Raw genomic sequence first — 20,972 nt, 5'->3', positions numbered from 1 at the left:
ACCATGTTTGACAGTGGGGATGGTGTGTTCAGGGTGATGAGCTGTGTTGCTTTTACGGCAAAAATAACGTTTTGCATTGTTGCCAAAAAGTTCAATTTTGGTTTCATCTGACCAGAGCACCTTCTTCCACATGTTTGGTGTGTCTCCCAGGTGGCTTGTGGCAAACTTTAAACAACACTTTTTATGGATATCTTTAAGAAATGGCTTTCTTCTTGCCACTCTTCCATAAAGGCCAGATTTGTGCAATATACGACTGTTGTCCTATGGACAGAGTCTCCCACCTCAGCTGTAGATCTCTGCAGTTCATCCAGAGTGATCATGGGCCTCTTGGCTGCATCTCTGATCAGTCTTCTCCTTGTATGAGCTGAAAGTTTAGAGGGACGGCCAGGTCTTGGTAGATTTGCAGTGGTCTGATACTCCTTCCATTTCAATATTATCGCTTGCACAGTGCTCCTTGGGATGTTTAAAGCTTGGCAAATCTTTTTGTATCCAAATCTGGCTTTAAACTTCTTCACAACAGTATCTCGGACCTGCCTGGTGTGTTCCTTGTTCTTCATGATGCTCTCTGCGCTTTTAACGGACCTCTGAGACTATCACAGTGCAGGTGCATTTATACGGAGACTTGATTACACACAGGTGGATTGTATTTATCATCATTAGTCATTTAGGTCAACATTGGATCATTCAGAGATCCTCACTGAACTTCTGGAGAGAGTTTGCTGCACTGAAAGTAAAGGGGCTGAATAATTTTGCACGCCCAATTTTTCAGTTTTTGATTTGTTAAAGTTTGAAATATTCAATAAATGTCGTTCCACTTTATGATTGTGTCCCACTTGTTGTTGATTCTTCACAAAAAAATACAGTTTTATATCTTTATGTTTGAAGCCTGAAATGTGGCAAAAGGTCGCAAAGTTCAAGGGGGCCGAATACTTTCGCAAGGCACTGTAAATAGTGGGGCAAAAAAGTATTTAGTCAGCCACCAATTGTGCAAGTTCTCCCACTTAAAAAGATGAGAGAGGCCTGTAATTTATCATAAGTACACTTCAACTATGACAGACAAAATGCCCCCCCAAAAAAATGTAAATCACATTGTAGGATTTTTAATGAATTTATTTGCAAATTATGGTATATCTTTTTAAGTGGGAGAACTTGCACAATTGGAATATGAAATATCCTTATATATATATATATATATATATATACCCACCCCACTTTGGGTGGTCTCCTCCCTTTCTCTAAACATTACATATTTAATGGTAGGCAGGAAGGTAAGTGATGTGGGTAATAAACTGTTCCTTCTCCCTTAATGTGATCTGACCTGGGCCCCGATTCCTCACTAATCCACAGCTCTCCACCCTTATCAGTGACCACAACCATGTGATTGCCTTTCCCTTACTCAGTAACAGTCCAAGCCCCTGGCTCATATCCAACCTTAATTGACCCCACCAAATACATTCCTCCTACAGAAAACCATTCACTTCTGGTGTAGCAAGTATTTCAAATTAAATTAAACAACAACTGAAACTAGACTGTGGCCCTTCTTTCCATAGGATACCTGATGTCAAGCAATAACATGTTCTGACAGAATGTCAGAATGACAGGTTCTGCATTCCCCTCTGTACCATGAACAAGGATATTTCATATTTCAAGTTTAGAAGTCAGAACCCATCAATTAGATGTACTTTACATACTGATGGGATTAAATTAAAATATGTTTACACTACCTTGTAGTTTACCAATAAAATGGCCAGATGGTGAAGTAGACATACTTCGTATTCACATCTCAAAAAATATAAATTAAATTACCACAATAAATTTCAATAGAAAGTTAGAAAAAATAGATACGATTCTGCAACCGTGGAGAGGTAAATACTTGTCTATTTATGGAAAAATCACATTGATTAACTCTTTGGTCCTATCACAGTTTACTTACTAATGGCACCGCCTACTCCAGATTACTCGTTTTTTAAATCATATGAGCAAAAAATATTTCATTTTATTTGGAATGCTAAGCTAGACAAAAATTTAAACGTGCCTATTTATATAATAAATATGAGTTTGGGGGGCTAAAATGATTAAATATGATTAAATATTTAAACCTCTCACTAAAAGCTTCACTCATGCATATGTTCTACTTAAACCCAAAATGGTTCTCCAGTAGATTATTAAGGCTCATCCTTTGTTCAAAAATGGCCTTTTGGCCTTTTATACAGAGTACAACTTCTCATTTCCGACTAATTGAAAAGTACATTTTGTTTAAAGTATCGCCCTTTCTTAAACAAGATATACAAAGCTGGTTACAATTTCAGTTTTATCCTCCAGAAATGATAGAACAAATGTTATGGTTAAACTCACATATACTGATTTAATAAAAATACACATTCTTTATGGATTATTATTTTTTTAATGGTATTATATTTATGAATGATATTATGACTAGAAATGGAGGAGATATGTCACATATGCAGTTATCGAAAATATATGGGAATATCTGCTCAATCCTAATTTACAACCAACTGATTGCAGCACTACCACAATGGAGGAGGCAAGTAGAAAAGGGAGAAGGTAGGGAACTTGTTTGCCTGCCATGTAGTAAAGATACAAATTGGCTGAAAGGAATTGGCGTAAATAGAAAAATATACCCGTTTTCATTTGAGGACAAAAATGTTGACAGCTGTGCCATACAGGAAATACATGGGAAGAGATTTTTGACGTACCGATTCCATGGCACATGGTTTATGAACTGGTACAAAAAACAACACTTGATTCAACACTTAAAGTTTTTAAATTTAAATGATTATATAAATTCTTGCCACCGACTGAATGCTATATAAATGGGGCATACAACAATCTCAGCTCTGTAGATTTTGCTGTGAAGAGACAGAATCACTAGATTATTTATTCTGGTATTTCACCTATGTAGCTTGTTTCTGGTCACAGGTTCAGGAATGGTTAAAAAATCACAACATTAACCTTGCAAATAGCAGTGTTGGGCAATTTGGAAAGCCATAGTCATTAAATAATCAAATACTAGTAGGAAAAGTTTCTTTAGCTCACAATCTGTGGATACTTTACGATTTAGAAAGGTAAACAAAATTATGTAAAACATCACAGTACAATTGAAAAATATCTGGTAGATGGAAACCAAATGAGGGTGGTCTATGGTGATAGGGTAGGATGGGCTGAGAGTGGCTGAGGGGTGGGATTAAAGAGCTGAGGTCTATGGTGATAGGTGGGATGGGCTGAGAGTGGCTGAGGGGTGGGATTAAAGAGCTGAGGTCTATGGTGGTAGGTGGGATGGGCTGAGAGTGGCTGAGGGGTGGGATTAAAGAGCTGAGGTCTATGGTGGTAAGTGGGATGGGCTGAGAGTGGCTGAGGGGTGGGATTAAAGAGCTGAGGTCTATGGTGGTAGGTGGGATGGGCTGAGAGTGGCTGAGGGGTGGGATTAAAGAGCTAAGGTCTATGGTGGTAGGTGGGTTGGGCTGAGAGTGGCTGAGGGGTGGGATTAAAGAGCTGAGGTCTATGGTGGTAGGTAGGATGGGCTGAGAGTGGCTGAGGGGTGGGATTAAAGAGCTGCGGTCTATGGTAGTAGGTGGGATGGGCTGAGAGTGGCTGAGGGTTGGGATTGGTAATAATACGTTGTTTGGTAATGTATTATTGTTATGTGACTGCTTTATATAGAAGTACCATGTGTGTCAAATGTGTATGTATATGTAGCAGAAAAGCTGTAAAAAAAATACATACAAACATACATACATACATACAGTGGGGCAAAAAAGTATTTAGTCAGCCACCAATTGTGCAAGTTCTCCCACTTAAAAATATGAGAGAGGCCTGTAATTTTCATCATAGGTACACTTCAACTATGACAGACAAACGTTTTCTGTAAGTCTTCACAAGGTTTTCACACACTGTTGCTGGTATTTTGGCCCATTCCTCCATGCAGATCTCCTCTAGAGCAGTGATGTTTTGGGCCTGTTGCTGGGCAACACGGGACTTTCAACTCCCTCCAAAGATTTTCTATGGGGTTGAGATCTGGAGACTTGCTAGGCCACTCCAGGACCTTGAAATGCTTCTTATGAAGCCACTCCTTCGTTGCCCGGGCAGTGTGTTTGGGATCATTGTCATGCTGAAAGACCCAGCAACGTTTCATCTTCAATGCCTTGCTGATGGAAGGAGGTTTTCACTCAAAATCTCACGATACATGGCCCCATTCATTAATTCCTTTACACGGATCAGTCGTCCTGGTCCCTTTGCAGAAAAACAGCCCCAAAGCATGATGTTTCCACCCCCATGCTTCACAGTAGGTATGGTGTTCTTTGGATGCAACTCAGCATTCTTTGTCCTCCAAACACAACGAGTTGAGTTTTTACCAAAAAGGTCTATTTTGGTTTCATCTGAACATATGACATTCTCCCAATCTTCTTCTGGATCATCCAAATGCTCTCTAGCAAACTTCAGACGGGCCTGGACATGTACTGGCTTAAGCAGGGGGACACGTCTGGCACTGCAGGATTTGAGTCCCTGGCGGCGTAGTGTGTTACTGATGGTAGGCTTTGTTACTTTGGTCCCAGCTCTCTGCAGGTCATTCACTCGGTCCCCCTGTGTGGTTCTGGGATTTTTGCTCACCGTTCTTCTGATCCTTTTGACCCCATGGGGTGAGATCTTGCGTGGAGCCCCAGATCGAGGGAGATTATCAGTGGTCTTGTATGTCTTCCATTTCCTAATAATTGCTCCCACAGTTGATTTCTTCAAACCAAGCTGCTTACCTATTGCAGATTCAGTCTTCCCAGCCTGGTGCAGGTCTACAATTTTGTTTCTGGTGTCCTTTGACAGCGCTTTGGTCTTGGCCATAGTGGAGTTTGGAGTGTGACTGTTTGAGGTTGTGGACAGGTGTCTTTTATACTAATAACAAGTTCAAATAGGTGCCATTAACACAGGTAACGAGTGGAGGACAGAGGAGCCTCTTAAAGAAGAAGTTACAGGTCTGTGAGAGCCAGAAATATTGCTTGTTTGTAGATGACCAAATACTTATTTTCCACCATAATTTGCAAATAAATTCATAAAAAATCCTACAATGTGATTTTCTGGATTTTTTTTTCTCATTGTCTGTCATAGTTGAAGTGTACCTATGAAAAGTATAGGCCTCTCATCTTTTTAAGTGGGAGAACTTGCACAATTGGTGGCTGACTAAATACTTTGTTGCCCCACTGTGTGTGTGTGTGTGTGTGTGTATCCTCCAAAGAGGGGCAGTGGTGGATGGGTTAATACAATGTAAAAATAGCCTCATGGTATGGGCAGTATCGTCTATCAAAGAGCAGCCGGGAGGCTTTAATTGGTGCCAGGCTTCATTATCAGTGAGAGCTTGCTCTGTTCTTTAAGTTGAGTGGTCTACCAGACTAGCAGCATAGAGAAACAATAGACAGTTAGGCCTTCAGGGAAAAAGGAAATGTATTCAATTGAATTAACCAAGGCACTCTGCATATAGAAGTGGCCTAACCAAAATTGCTATGGCATGTTCAAAAGAACATATTTGAAAATGTTTTATTTTAGTTTCGACAAACTTTTGTAATCGCTGACCTCCTGTTTCTCCTCTCATTGGCCCTCAGGTGTGGAGCAGTGCATCGTGGGAGTGCGTGCGCCTGTTGACCGGCCACCAGGACTGTGTCCGCAGCTGCCGCTTCTCTTGGGACGGCCGGCGCCTAGCAACCGGCGACGACAACGGAGTGATACGGGTGGGTAGGGATAGAGGGATGGAAGGGGGGGTGAGTGAGTAAAGGGGGAGGGAGGAAGGAAGGAGTGAGTGAAGGAGCATTAGAAGGAGGGGAAGTTGATGGGTAAGTGAAGGAGTGAGCACATGAGTGAAGGAAGGAGCTGGAGAGACGGAGAGGAGGAACAGGTGTGCAGGTCAGCAGGGGGGATGAAGAGGAAGGAAAGAAGGCTGAGGAGGGGAGGAAGTAGAAGACAGTTATTCAGATTGAATCCCTAAGTCTCTGGCATCTGCATAGATCCTAGAGAAAGAGAAGGAGAGATGGAGGGAGAAGGGATGATGGAAATGAAGGGAGAGAGGGAAAGTGGGGTAAGAGAATAAATGAGTGTGCAAGATGGGATGATGGAAAATAAGAACAATTAAAGAGAAGAACAGGGAGAGTGAGAGAGAGGGACAGACAAGGGACTGAAGAAATGAGAGCATGACAGAGGGACCTGTCTGTTCCTCTACAATCACACTACCAGCTGCTTTCCACAAACTATCCCTGACTGTCTGACTAGTACATTTGGACTACACTCCAAAGTTTGTGAGTACACTCAAGTTTTCGTACCTGAAAAGTGATCTAATGTCGAGATGAGTCCACATCTCATGCCACTTCCCAGGTTCGAAAACAACTGACAAACTTTTATTTTGGAGTGAACTGTCACTTTAAAGTCATGACATGTCAATCATCCAGGGTTGTGTTCATTAGGCACCAAACAGAAGGAAACCGACTTAAACCACAAGATTGAATTACAGTACATAGAGTGGAATATATGCCCCTCTTGTTTCTATGGAAACACTTGAGTCATTCTCAGTGAATCATGCAAGGTGTTAAATATAGCATGTTCTGTGTCCTATATAGACAGGACAGTATGGCTCATGGTTGTTAGTTGCATAACTCCAGTATTAAAATGGAGAGTTGTTTTACGTCTCTATGGGCCTTTATTAATCAGTGAAAGTGGTCATTGATTGAAAGGTAAAGTTGAAAAGCACAACATACTGTAGCATTCAAGGACTGGATTATTGGACACCTAACTGTAGACTACTGTATGTCTAAGGTTGGTAGTCACTAGATGGCCATGTTAGAAAGTACTAAAGTAGCCCGAACAGTACATGAGATATTTGTTATTTTAGTTTGTAGTTCTGGTTGGGGTTAGATATTTTATGGCCGTCCCGTCAAAAGGTTCCTAAGATACCAGGTTGATAATAAGTACATAGCTGTCATACACCCCACCATTTATAACTACTAGGTCTCATTCATTTCTCTCATTTTTCATTCGTTTGTCTCGTGTGTCTCAGCTGTGGAACGTGAAGGATGGTACTCTGCTTAAGATCTGTTCCCGTGACAACAAGGACGCCATGGACTCTCTGCATGGAGGCTGGGTGACCGACCTGCACTTCTCCCCAGACAACACTGTGCTGCTGTCTACAGGAGGATACATTAAGGTAGGAAACACATACACACAGAGAGACACACACACACATACACACACACACACACACACACACACACTAATGGGAACAAACTGAGGTTTAAAGCACTATCGACCAGAGCCCTTGTCCCCCGGGGATTACATCATCACTGCCTGGTTAAAAAGCCAATCAGAGCCCGACTGAGGCTGACCCCCAGGTGATCCCTCCTTCTGTAAAACTGGAGGTAATCAGAGAGGTGTAACAGACACATGCAGACACACACTCCGCAATCCAATCAAGTTGGGAGGAGGATGAGATGTGAAATCTCACTCACACTCACTGTGACTACTGCTTTGGGAGTACTATAAACCTACTGTGGTGTAAGAAAGCTTGGGGGCATTACATTTAGCATACGTGGATGGGTGTGGGTAGGTGGGCGGGCGTGGGTGTGAGAGGAGAGAGAGGGAGTTTCTTGCCTGAGTGATTTCAGGAAAATTCAACAGCAGCATTCCTTAACTCACTTGTCTCCTCCGCTCTGAATTCTAAAAGCCTCTAGTAAATGTATGAAGTATATTAAACCAGTGATTTTAACGTACATTGGATCAATGTGATGGATGTTTTTCTTCTAATGTCTCTCAACACATCTTTTTCTGTGATATTCAAGTGTCTGTTTTAGAGGTCGACCGATTATGATTTTTCAATACCGATACCGATTATTGGAGGACCAAAAAACCCGATACCGATTAATCGGCCGACTTTTAATTTATTTTATTTGTAATAATGACAATTACAACTACTGAATTAACACTTATTTTAACTTAATATAATGCATCAATAAAATCAATTTAGCCTCAAGTAAATAATGAAACATGTTCAATTTGGTTTAAATAATAAGTGTTGGAGAAGAAAGTAAAAGTGCAATATGTGCCATGTAAGAAAGCTAACGTTTAAGTTCCTTGCTCAGAACATGAGAACATATGAAAGCTAGTGGTTCCTTTTAACATGAGTCTTCAATATTCCCAGGTAAGAAGTTTTAGGTTGTAGTTATTATAGGAATTATAGGACTATTTCTCTCTATACCATTTGTATTTCATTAACCTTTGACTATTGGATGTTCTTATAGGCACTTTAGTATTGCCAGTGTAACAGTATAGCGTCCGTCCCTCTCCTCGCTCCTCCCTGGGCTCGAACCAGCAACACAACGACAATTAGCGCGCGCTAACTAGCTGGCCATTTCACTTCGGTTACACAAGCCTCATCTCGGGAGTTGATAGGCTTGAAGTCATAAAAAGCGCAATGCTTGACGCACAACGAAGAGCTGCTGGCAAAACGCACGAAAGTGCTGTTTGAATGAATGTTTACGCGCCTGCTTCTTCCTACCACCGCTCAGTCAGATACTTGTATGCTCAGTCAGATTATATGCAACGCAGGACACGCTAGATAATATCTAGTAATATCATCAACCATGTGTAGTTAACTAGTGATTATGATTGATAGTTTTTTATGAGATAAGTTTAATGCTAGCTAGCAACTTACCTTGGCTTACTGCATTCGTGTAACAGGCAGTCTCCTTGTGGAGTGCAACGAGAGAGAGGCAGGTCGTTATTGCGTTGGACTAGTTAACTGTAAGGTTGCAAGATTGAATCCCCCAAGCTGACAAGGTGAAAATCTGTCGTTCTGCCCCTGAACAAAGCAGTTAACCCACCGTTCCTAGGCCGTCATTGAAAATAAGAATGTGTTCTTAACTGACTTGCCTCGTTAAATAAAGGTTAATAAAGTTAAATAAAGGTATTTATAAAAAATAATAATAATTTAAAAAATCGGCGTCCAAAAATATCGATTTCCGATTATGAAAACTTGAAATCGGCCCTAATTAATCGGGCATTCTGATTAATCGGCCGACCTCTAGTCTGTTTGAATCAAACTGTTTGCCACGTATCCAAGAAACACAAAATAAATTGACTGCATGTTCATTTCAAACTTCTTTCTCTCGCAGTTGTTAGCTAGCCTTTTTGTTTGTTGTCTTCATTGGGAAGATTCTAGTTTCTATTGATGAGCCCCAGGTCATTAAGCACATTGTGATCAGTCAATATGTTGTGCATAGTGTTAATGAGTCAACTCTATGGATACTGATGGAGAACTTAACTACTAATTCCATCATTACCTCCTGATGACACTCGCTCTTATCCAGAGTGTTAGAGTGATGGAGGTATTCTGTCCTTCTATCACTTCCTCTTTCCACACTTCCTTTCTTTCTCCTGAGGCACCTTGACTTGATGGATCTGAGCATGTGTAGATGTAACGAGCAGTGATGGATTATTATGCCTGTCTGCGCTGAAGAGGCGAATCCCTTGTAATGAGCGTTGATTGATTTATCATGGGTGAGAGGTGAGCTGTCAGTCATAATAATTGCCGTGGCAGCTGTGTATTCATAGTTAAACGATGGCTAATTTAGCCTGGGGAGGCGTGGGGACAGAATAAATAAAACGGACTAATTGCATCTGTATGTATTAACAGTGGGCCTTATTCAATCAAACCTGTATTCAGATTTCAGCTGGAAGTTATTACAAAATATACAGCACTGGAACAAAATAAAAGACCACTGCAAAATGATCAGTTTCTCTGGTTATAAATCCATATCAAATGTTATTTGTCACATACACATGGTTAGCAGATGTTAATGCGAGTGTAGCGAAATGCTTGTGCTTCTAGTTCCAACAATGCAGGAATAACCAACGAGTAATCGAACCTAACAATTCCACAACTGCTACCTTATACACACAAGTGTAAAGGGATAAAGAATATGTAAATAAAGATATATGAATGCGTGATGGTACAGAACGGCATAGGCAAGATGCAGTAGATGGTATCGAGTACAGTATATACATATGAGATGAGTAATGTAAGGTATGTAAACATTATATTAAGTGGCATTGTTTAAAGTGGCTAGTGATAAAAAATTTTTTTACATCAATTTCCATTATTAAAGTGAGCTGGAGTTGAGTCAGTATGTTGGCAGCAGCCACTCAATGTTAGTGGTGGCTGTTTAACAGTCTGATGACCTTGAGATAGAAGCTGTTTTTCAGTCTCTCGGTCCCCGCTTTAATGCACCTGTACTGACCTCGCCTTCTGGATGATAGCGGGGTGAACAGGCAGTGGCACGGGTGGTTGTTGTCCTTGATGACCTTTATGGCCTTCCTGTGACATCAGGTGGTGTAGGTGTCCTGGAGGGTAGGTAGTTTGCCCCTGGTGATAGGTTGTGCAGACGTCACTACCCTCTGGAGAGCCTTACGGTTGTGGGCGGAGCAGTTGCCGTACCAGGCGGTGATACAGCCCGACAGGATGCTCTCGATTGTGCATCTGTAGAAGTTTGAGTGCTTTTGTTGACCAGCCAAATTTCTTCAGCCTCCTGAGGTTGAAGAGGCGCTGCTGCGCCTTCTTCACAACGCTGTCTGTGTGGGTGGACCAATTCAGTTTGTCTGTGATGTGTACGCCGAGGAACTTAGAACTTACTACCCTCTCCACTACTGTCCCGTCGATATGGATTGGGGGGTGCTCCCTCTGCTGTTTCCTGAAGTCCACAATCATCTCCTTTGTTTTGTTGACGTTGAGTGTGAGGTTACTTTCCTGACACCACATGCCGAGTGCCCTCATCTCCTTCCTGTAGGCCGTCTCGTCGTTGTTGGTTATCAAGCCTATCACTGTAGTGTCGTCCGCAAACTTGATGATTGAGTTGGAGGCGTGTATGGCCACGCAGTCGTGGGTGAACAGGGAGTACAGGAGAGGGCTCAGAATGCACCCTTGTGGGGCCCCAGTGTTGAGGATCAGCGGGGTGGAGATGTTGTTACCTACCCTCACCACCTGGGGGCGGCCCGTCAGGAAGTCCAGTACCCAGTTACACAGGGCGGGGTCGAGACCTAGGGTCTTGAGCTTGATTACGAGTTTGGAGGGTACTATGGTGTTAAATGCTGAGCTGTAGTCAATGAACAGCATTCTCACTTAGGTATTCCTCTTGTCCAGATGGGTTAGGGCAGTGTGGTTGCGATTGCGTCGTCTGTGGACCTATTGGGACGATAAGCAAATTGGAGTGGGTCTAGGGTGTCAGGTAGGGTCGAGGTGATATGGTCCTTGACTAGTCTCTCAAAGCACTTCATGATGACGGAAGTGAGTGCTACGGGGCGGTAGTCGTTTAGCTCCGTTACCTTCGCTTTCTTGGGAACAGGAACAATGGTGGCCCTCTTGAAGCATTTGGGAACAGCAGACTGGGATAAGGATTGATTGAATATGTCCGTAAACTCACCAGCCAGCTGGTCTGCGCATGCTCTGAGGACGCGGCAGAGGATGCCCTCTGGGCCTGCAGCCTTGCGAGGGTTAACACGTTTAAATGTTTTACTCATGTCGGCTGCAGTGAAGGAGTCCACAGGTTTTGGTAGCGGGCCGTGTCAGTGGCACTGTATTGTCCTCAAAGCGAGCAAAGAAGTTATTTAGTCTGCCTGGGAGCAAGACATCCTGGTCTGCGACGGGACTGGTTTTCTTTTTGTAATCCGTGATTGACTGTAGACCCTGCCACATACCTCTTGTGTCTGAGCTGTTGAATTGCAACTCTACTTTGTCTCTATACTGACGCTTAGCTTGTTTGATTGCCTTACAGAGGGAATAGCTACACTGTTTGTATTCGGTCATGTTTCCGGTCACCTTGCCCTGGTTAAAAGCAGTGGTTCGCTCTTTCAGTTTTGCGCGAATGCTGCCATCAATCCACGGTTTCTGGTTTGGGAATGTTTTAATAGTTGCTGTGGTTATGACATCACCGATGCACTTTCTAATGAACTCGCTCACCGAATCAGCGTATTCATCAATGTTGTTGTTGGACGCAATGCGGAACATATCCCAATCCACGTGATCGAAGCAGTCTTGAAGCGTGGAATCAGATCGGTCGGACCAGCGTTGAACAGACCTGAGTGCGGGAGCTTCTTGTTTTAGTTTCTGTCTGTAGGCTGGAAGCAACAAAATGGAGTCGTGGTCAGCTTTTCCGAAAGGAGGGCGGGGGAGGGCCTTATATGCGTTAGAATAAGTTAGAATAACAATGATCCAGGGTTTTACCAGCTCTGGTTGCGCAATCGATATGCTGATAGAATTTCGGGAGTCTTGTTTTCAGATTAGCCTTGTTAAAATCCCCAGCTACAATGAATGCAGCCCACGTCTCGTTAATAATAAGGCATACCCTCCCGCCCCTCTTCTTACCAGAAAGATGCTTGTTTCTGTCGGGGTGATGCGTGAAGAAACCAGCTGGCTGCACCGACTCCAATAGCGTGTCTCGAGTGAGCCATGTTACCGTGAAGCAAAGAACGTTAGTCTCTGATGTCTCTCTGGAAGGCAACCCTTGCTCGGATTTCGTCAACCTTGTTGTCAAGAGACTGGACGTTGGCGAGTAGTATGGTAGGGAGTGGTGCGCGATGTGCCCGTCTCCGGAGCCTGACCAGAAGACACCTTCGTTTTCCCCTTTTACGGCGACGTTGTTTAGGTTCGCCGGCTGGGATCCGATCCATTGTCCTGGGTGGAAGGCAAAACACAGGATCCGCTTCGGGAAAGTCATATTCCTGGTCGTAATGATGGTGAGTTGACGTTGCTCTTATATTCAGTAGTTCCTCCCGACTGTATGTAATGAAACCTAAGATTACCTGGGGTACCAATGTAGGAAATAAAATATAAAAAATATATACTGTTGTTGTTGTTGTGTTTGGGTAAAATGAACATTTTTTGTTTTATTCTATAAACTGCTGACAACATTTCTCTCAAATTCCAAATAAAAATATTGTCATTTAGAGCATTTACAGTGGGGCAAAAAAGTATTTAGTCAGCCACCAATTGTGCAAGTTCTCCCACTTAAAAAGATGAGAGAGTCCTGTAATTTTCATCATAGGTACACTTCAACTATGACAGACAAAATGAGAAATAAAATCCACAGAATCACATTGTAGTATTTTTAATGAATTTATTTGCAATTTATGGTGGAAAGCAGCTTGGTTTGAAGAAATAAACTGTGGGAGCAATTATTAGGAAATGGAAGACATACAAGACCACTGATAATCTCCCTCGATCTGGGGCTCCACGCAAGATCTCACCCCGTGGGGTCAAAATGATCACAAGAATGGTGAGCAAAAATCCCAGAACCACACAGGGGGACCTAGTGAATGACCTGCAGAGAGCTGGAACCAAAGTAACAAAGCCTACCATCAGTAACACACTACACCGCCAGGGACTCAAATCCTGCAGTGCCAGACGTGTCCCCCAGCTTAAGCCAGTACATGTCCAGGCCCGTCTGAAGTTTGCTAGAGAGCATTTGGATGATCCAGAAGAAGATTGGGAGAATATGGTCAGATGAAACCAAAATATAACTTTTTGGTAAAAACTCAACTCGTCGTGTTTGGAGGACAAAGAATGCTGAGTTGCATCCAAAGAACACCATACCTACTGTGAAGCATGGGGGTGGAAACATCATGCTTTGGGGCTGTTTTTCTGCAAAGGGACCAGGACGACTGATCCGTGTAAAGGAAAGAATGAATGGGGCCATGTATCGTGAGATTTTGAGTGAAAACCTCCTTCCATCAGCAAGTGCATTGAAGATGAAACGTGGCTGGGTCTTTCAGCATGACAATGATCCCAAACACACCGCCCAGGCAATGAAGGAGTGGCTTCGTAAGAAGCATTTCAAGGTCCTGGAGTGGCCTAGCCAGTCTCCAGATCTCAACCCCATAGAAAATCTTTGGAGGGAGTTGAAAGTCCATGTTGCCCAGCAACAGCCCCCAAAAATCACTGCTCTAGAGGAGATCTGCATGGAGGAATGGGCCAAAATACCATCAATAGTGTGTGAAAACCTTGTGAAGACTTACAGAAAACGTTTGACCTCTGTCATTGCCAACAAAGGGTATATAACAAAGTATTGAGAAACTTTTGTTATTGACCAAATACTTATATTCCACCCTAATTTGCAAATAAATTCATTAAAAATCCTACAATGTGATTTTCTGGATTTTTTTTCCCTGTCATAGTTGAAAATTACAGGCCTCTCTCATATTTTTAAGTGGGAGAACTTGCACAATTGGTGGCTGACTAAATGCTTTTTCGCCCCACTGTATTTGCAGAAAATGACAACTGGTCAAAATAACAAAAAAGATGCAGTGTTGTCAAACATCAAATAATGCAAAGAAAATAAGTTCATATTCATTTTCATTAATGTTTAATTAGGAAGAGTTCATAAATCTTTGCTTTAATAACCCTGATTTTCAATCACAGCTTTCATGCATGTTGGCATGCTCTCCACCAGTCTTTCACATTGATGTTGGGTGACTAAGGCACACCAATTCAAGCAGCTCGGCTTTGTTTGATGGCTTGTGACTATCCATCTTCCTCTTGATCACATTCTCAGAGATTTTCAATGGGGTTCAGGTCTGGAGATTGGGCTGGCCATGACAGGGTCTTGATCTGGTGGTCCTCCATCTACACCTTGATTGACCTGACTGTGTGGCATGGAGCATTGTCCTGCTGGAAAAACCAATCCTCAGAGATGGGGAACATTGTCAGAGCAGAAGGAAGCCAGTTTTCTTCCAGGACAACCTTGTACGTGGCTTCATTCATACTTCCTTCACAAAGGCAAATCTGCCCGATTTCCAGCCTTGCTGAAGCACCCTCAAATCATCACCGATCACCAAATTTCACAGTGGGTGTGAGACCTGGAGAGGCCTACAAGCCACAGTGTCTCGCACCCACTGTGAAAATGTGTCTTTGTGAAGGACACATGAATCAAGTACAAAACTTTTTTCCTTCTGCTCTGACAATTTGGGTTTTGGTTGAGTTAAGGCCTAGTTTGTACTGTAGCCTTGTCTGCCTGAAGAAGACCATGTCTTTCCAAATGTTGATTTTGTATCACGCTGTATGAAAACTAACTTGAGGAAGCAGCCAACAGTGAGAAGAACTTATCATTACAGACGTGTGTGTTCAGTAGAAGTGGTGCTGATGGGATCAGTAGTGCTGTGATGTTGATTCAATAAAGCTAGTCTCCCTGATGTCTGTCAACCCCTATCTGTCTCCTCCTTATGGCTTCCTGGAGTAACTTCCCACCACAACACTCACACTATCTCTGTCTTGCTATATTTAAAGGAGATTATCAATCTCTCTCCCTCTCTCTATTCTCCATCTCTGGTCCCTTTCCATGGACTCCTCTCATTATTTACCTTTTTTTTTCTCTCCGTCTGGTCCATGTGACAGGTAATATCAGGTAGTGTAATTAAAAGCAGCACGGTGTGTGACCCTCTGGGAGCTGTTCCAATGCTTCCTTAAGCCTCTGAGACACCAGGATAGGACATTGTGTGTGTGTGTGTGTGTGTGTGTTTCAGGGAGTGATAAGGTGTTTTGGGGCAGCTCTCTAAGTGAGGGTGTAATATCACACTGACCCCTTCATTCTCTGCCCGGTAATACCTCACACAGCCTGTCTTACACCTGGGAGACAGCCCCCGACGCACAGCTATACATCACACAGTCTGACACACATCACGCACATGAAGACACGCACACACACACACACACACACACACACATACATGCAGACACAGGTACGCACATAGGTACACTCAGAATCAGCGGGATCTCACAGATTCAGCATGAGTTGCTGTGAGACAATCTGTCATACTGCCATAATCCAAGTAGAGGTGGGATGTGTGAAGAGGCTCATCCTGACACACACCTACCTACCTACCTACCTACCTACACACACACACACACAGCAGGAGACCCTGAGTAATTCACACATAGCGCTCAATCTTAGATGCTTCATCCTAAGTCAACACTAGTCCTTAGGATTGAGGAGACACAGTATACATCCCAAATGGCACACTATTCCCCTATTTAGTGCACTACTTTTGATCAGGGCCCAACTCGCTCTGGTCAACAGTAGTGCACTGTATAGGGGAAAGTGCACCATTTGGTATGCAACCACAGACCAATATACAGTACCAGTCAAAAGTTAGAACACACCTACTCATTCCAGAGTTTTTCTTTATTTTTACTATTTTCTACATTGTAGAATAATAGTGAAGATATCAAAACTATGAAATAACACATGGAATCATGTAGTAAGTGTTAAACAAATCAAAATATATTTTATAGCCACACTTTGCCTTGATGATAACTTTGCACACTCTTGGCATTCTCTCAACCAGCTTCACCTGGAATGGTTTCCAACAGTCTTGAAGGGGTTCCTACGTATGCTGAGCACTTGCTAGCTGCTTTTTCTTCACTCTGCGGTCAAACTTATTCGAAACCATCTCATTTGGGTTGTGGTCGGGTGATTGTGGAGGCCAGGTCATCTGATACAGCACTCCATCACTCTCCTTCTTGGTCAAATAGCCCTTACACAGCCTGGAGGTGTGTTGGGTCATTGTCCTGTTGAAATACAAATGATAGTTCCACTAAGCGCAAACCAGATGGGATGGCGTATCGCTGCAGAATGTTGTGGTAGCCATAATGGTTAAGTGTGTTTTGAATTCGAAATAAATGAATGACCGTGTCACCAGAAAAGCACCATCACACCACCTCCTCCATGCTTCACAGTGGGAACCACACATGCGGAGATCATCCGTTAACCTACTCTGCGTCTCAAAGACATGGCGATTGGAACCAAATATCGCAAATTTGGACTCCTCAGACTGAAGGACAGATTTCCACCGGTCTAATGTACATTGCTTGTGTTTCTTGGCCCAAGCAAGTCTCTTATTGTTGTCCTTTTAGTAGTGGTTTCTTTGTAGCGATTCAACCATGAAGGCCTGATTCACAGTCTCCTCTGAACAGTTGATGTTGAGATGTCTCTTACTTGAACTCTGTGAAGCATTTATTTGGGCTGCAATTTCTGAGGCTGGTAACTCTAATGAACTTATCCTCTGCAGCAGAATACTCTGGGTCTACCTTTCCTGTGGCGGTCCCAGTTTCATCATAGTGCTTGATGGTTTTTGCGACTGCACTTGAGGGAACTTTAAAAGTTCTTGAATTTTTCCGCATTGACTGATCTTAAAGTAATGATGGACTGTCTTTTCTCTTTGCTTATTTGATCTTAAAGTAATGATGGACTGTCTTTTCTCTTTGCTTATTTGATCTGTTTTTGTCATTATATGGACTTGGTCTTTTACCAAATACAGTTGAAGTCGGAAGTTTACATACGTTGGAGTCAATAAAACTTGTTTTTCAACCACTCCGCACATTTCTTGTTAACAAACTATAGTTTTGGCAAGTCTGTTGTGTCATGCACAAAGTAGATGTCCTAAGTAATTTTTCCAACAATTGTTTACAGAGAGATTATTTCACTTATAATTCACTGTATCACAATTCCAGTGGGTCAGAAGTTTACATACACTAAGTTGACTGTGCCTTTTCAACAGCTTGGAAAATTCCAGAAAATTATGTCATGCTTTAGAAGCTTCTGATAGGCTAATTTACATAATTTGAGTCAATTGGAGGTTTACCTGTGGATGTATTTCAAGGCCTACCTTCAAACTCAGTGCCTCTTTGCTTGACATCATTGGAAAATCAAAAGACATCAGCCAAGACCTCAGATAAAACATTGTAGACCTCTACAAGACTGGTTCATCCTTGGGAGCAATTTCCAAACGCCAGAAGGTACCACGTTCATCTGTACAAACAGAAGTACGCAAGTATGAACACCATGAGACCACGCAGCCGTCATACCACTCAGGAAGGAGACACGTTCTGTCTCCTAGAGATGAATATACTTTGGTGCGAAAAGTGCAAATCAATCCCAGAACAACAGCAAAGGACCTTGTGAAGATGCTGGAGGAAACTGGTACAGTGGGGCAAAAAAGTATTTAGTCAGCCACCAATTGTGCAAGTTCTCCCACTTAAAAAGATGAGAGGCCTGTAATTTTCATCGTAGGTACACTTCAACTACAGACAATGAGAAAAAAACATCCAGAAAATCACATTGTAGGATTTTTAATGAATTTATTTGCAAATTATGGTAGAAAAGAAAAAAGCAGCTTGGGTTGAATAAATCAACTGTGGGAGCAATTATTAGGAAATGGAAGACATACAAGACCACTGATAATCTCCCTCGATCTGGGGCTCCACGCAAGATCTCACCCCGTGGGGTCAAAATGATCACAAGAATGGTGAGCAAAAATCCCAGAACCACACAGGGGGACCTAGTGAATGACCTGCAGAGAGCTGGAACCAAAGTAACAAAGCCTACCATCAGTAACACACTACGCCGCCAGGGACTCAAATCCTGCAGTGCCAGACGTGTCCCCCAGCTTAAGCCAGTACATGTCCAGGCCCGTCTGAAGTTTGCTAGAGAGCATTTGGATGATCCAGAAGAAGATTGTGAGAATGTCATATGGTCAGATGAAACCAAAATATAACTTTTTGGTAAAAACTCAACTCGTCGTGTTTGGAGGACAAAGAATGCTGAGTTGCATCCAAAGAACACCATACCTACTGTGAAGCATGGGGGTGGAAACATCATCAAAGAAACCAGGACGACTGATCCGTGTAAAGGAAAGAATGAATGGGGCCATGTATCGTGAGATTTTGAGTGAAAACCTCCTTCCATCAACAAGAGCATTGAAGATGAAACGTGGCTGGGTCTTTCAGCATGACAATGATCCCAAACACACCGCCCAGGCAATGAAGGAGTGGCTTCGTAAGAAGCATTTCAAGGTCCTGGAGTGGCCTAGCCAGTCTCCAGATCTCAACCCCATAGAAAATCTTTGGAGGGAGTTGAATGTCCGTGTTGCCCAGCAACAGCCCCCCAAAAATCACTGCTCTAGAGGAGATCTGCATGGAGGAATGGGCCAAAATACCAGCAACAGTGTGTGTGAACCTTGTGAAGACTTACAGAAAACGTTTGACCTCTATTATATACCCTTTGTTGGCAATGACAAAGTATTGAGATAAACTTTTGTTATTGACCAAATACTTATTTTCCACCATAATTTGCAAATAAATTCATAAAAAATCCTACAATGTGATTTTCTGGAATTTTTTTCTAATTTGGTCTGTCATAGTTGAAGTGTACCTATGATGAAAATTACAGGCCTCTCTCATCTTTTTAAGTGGGAGAACTTGCACAATTGGTGGCTGACTAAGTACGTTTTTGCCCCACTGTATATTAGTATCTATATCCACAGTAAAACAAGTCCTATATCGACATAACCTGAAAGGCCGTTCAGCAAGGAGGAAGCCACTGCTCCAAAACTGCCATTTAAAAAAGCCAGACTACGGTTTGCAACTGCACATGGGGACAAAGAATCATACTTTTTTGAGAAATGTCCTCTGGTCTGATGAAACACAAATAGAACTCTTTGGCCATACTGACCATCGTTATGTTTGGAGGAAAAAGGGGGAAGCTTGCAAGCCGAAGAACACCATCCCAACCGTAAAGCACGGGGGTGGCAGCATTATGTTGTGGGGGTGCTTTGCTGCAGGAGGGACTGGTGCACGTCACAAACTAGATGGCATCATGAGAAAGGAAAATTATGTGGATATATTGAAGAAACATCTCAAGACATCTGTCAGGAAGTTGAAGCTTGGTCGCAAACGGTTCTTCCAAATGGACTATGACCCCAAGCATACTTTCAAAGTTGTGGCAAAATGGCTTAAGGACAACAAAGTCTAGGTATTGGAGTGGCCATCACAAAGCCCTGACCTCCTATAGAAGACCTTTGGGCAGAACTGAGAAAGTGTGTGCGAGCAAGGAGGCCTGCAAACCTGACTCCGTTACACCAGCTCTGTCAGGAGGAATGGGCCAAAATTCACCCAACTTATTGTGGGAAGCTTGTGGAAGGCTACCCAAAACGTTTGACAATTTAAAGACAATGCTAGCAAATACTAATTGAGTGTATGTAAACTTCTGACCCACTGGGAATGTGATGTAAAAAATAAAAGCTGAAATACATCATTCTCTCTACTATTATTATGACATTTCACATTCTTAAAATACAGTGGTGATCCTAAAACTACATTTTTACTAGGATTAAATGTCAGGAATTGTGAAACCTTTAAACTTTTTTTTGGCTACGGTGTATGTAAGCTTCCGACTTCAACTATTGGTCTTTCTTCTGTATGCCACCCCTACCTTGTCACAATACAACTGAATGGCTCAAACGCATTAAAAATGAAATATATATTCCACAAGCTTTTAACAAGGCGCACCTGTTAATTGAAACGTATTCCAGGTGACTACCTCATGAAACTGGTTGAGAGGATGCCAAAAGTGTGCAAAGCTGTCATCAAGGCAAGGGTGGCTACTTTGAAGAATCTCAAATCTAAAATATATTTTTGGAGTTAACACTTTTCTTTTGGCTACTACATGATTCCATATTTGTTATTTCATAGTTTTGATTTCTTCACTATTATTCTTCAATGTAGAAAGTAGTACAAATAAAGAAAAACTCTGGAATGAGTAGGTGTGTCCAAACCTTGACTGGTACTGTAGGTGCAATCACCTATCTTGATAATCACACAGTATTTAATTTATCATTATAATACTTTGATGCTTTCCAATGCAATATTATACAGTACTATATGACTCAACAGTGCTCTATATTATTACATTACGGTTCTATAAGACTAATGCAATCGATATAATGTTGAATTTTCTCAATATTCCAAAATACAGTGCTTTGCAAAAGTATTCAGACCCCTTGGATTTCTTCACATTTTATTGTGTTGCAAAGTAGGATTGAAATGGATAAAACAAATTGTAATGTTTGTCAACAAATCTAAACAAAATACTCTTTCAAAG

At 42.3% G+C, this 20,972-nt stretch overlaps 1 protein-coding gene across 4 annotated transcripts in view; it reads left to right on the top strand.

Moving 5' to 3' along the window:
- The window catches only part of LOC110490568 (apoptotic protease-activating factor 1), an 85,896-nt gene that overhangs the window by 42,458 nt on the left and 22,466 nt on the right, over positions 1–20,972 (top strand). For all 4 annotated transcript variants that reach the window (XM_090200872.1, XM_090200873.1, XM_036944935.2 and 1 more), the window contains 2 exons: positions 5,610–5,735; positions 7,052–7,198. In XM_090200872.1, coding sequence (XP_090056998.1) covers positions 5,610–5,735; positions 7,052–7,198 — 273 coding nt within the window. The remainder of the gene's footprint in view (positions 1–5,609; positions 5,736–7,051; positions 7,199–20,972) is intronic.

Source organism: Oncorhynchus mykiss, chromosome 15, assembly GCF_057628025.1.
Source record: "Oncorhynchus mykiss isolate SJ-2025 chromosome 15, ASM5762802v1, whole genome shotgun sequence".
NCBI classification, from domain to species: domain Eukaryota; kingdom Metazoa; phylum Chordata; class Actinopteri; order Salmoniformes; family Salmonidae; genus Oncorhynchus; species Oncorhynchus mykiss.
The sequence above is the reverse complement of the archived record's forward strand: the minus strand, read 5'-3'. Positions and strand labels throughout refer to the sequence as shown.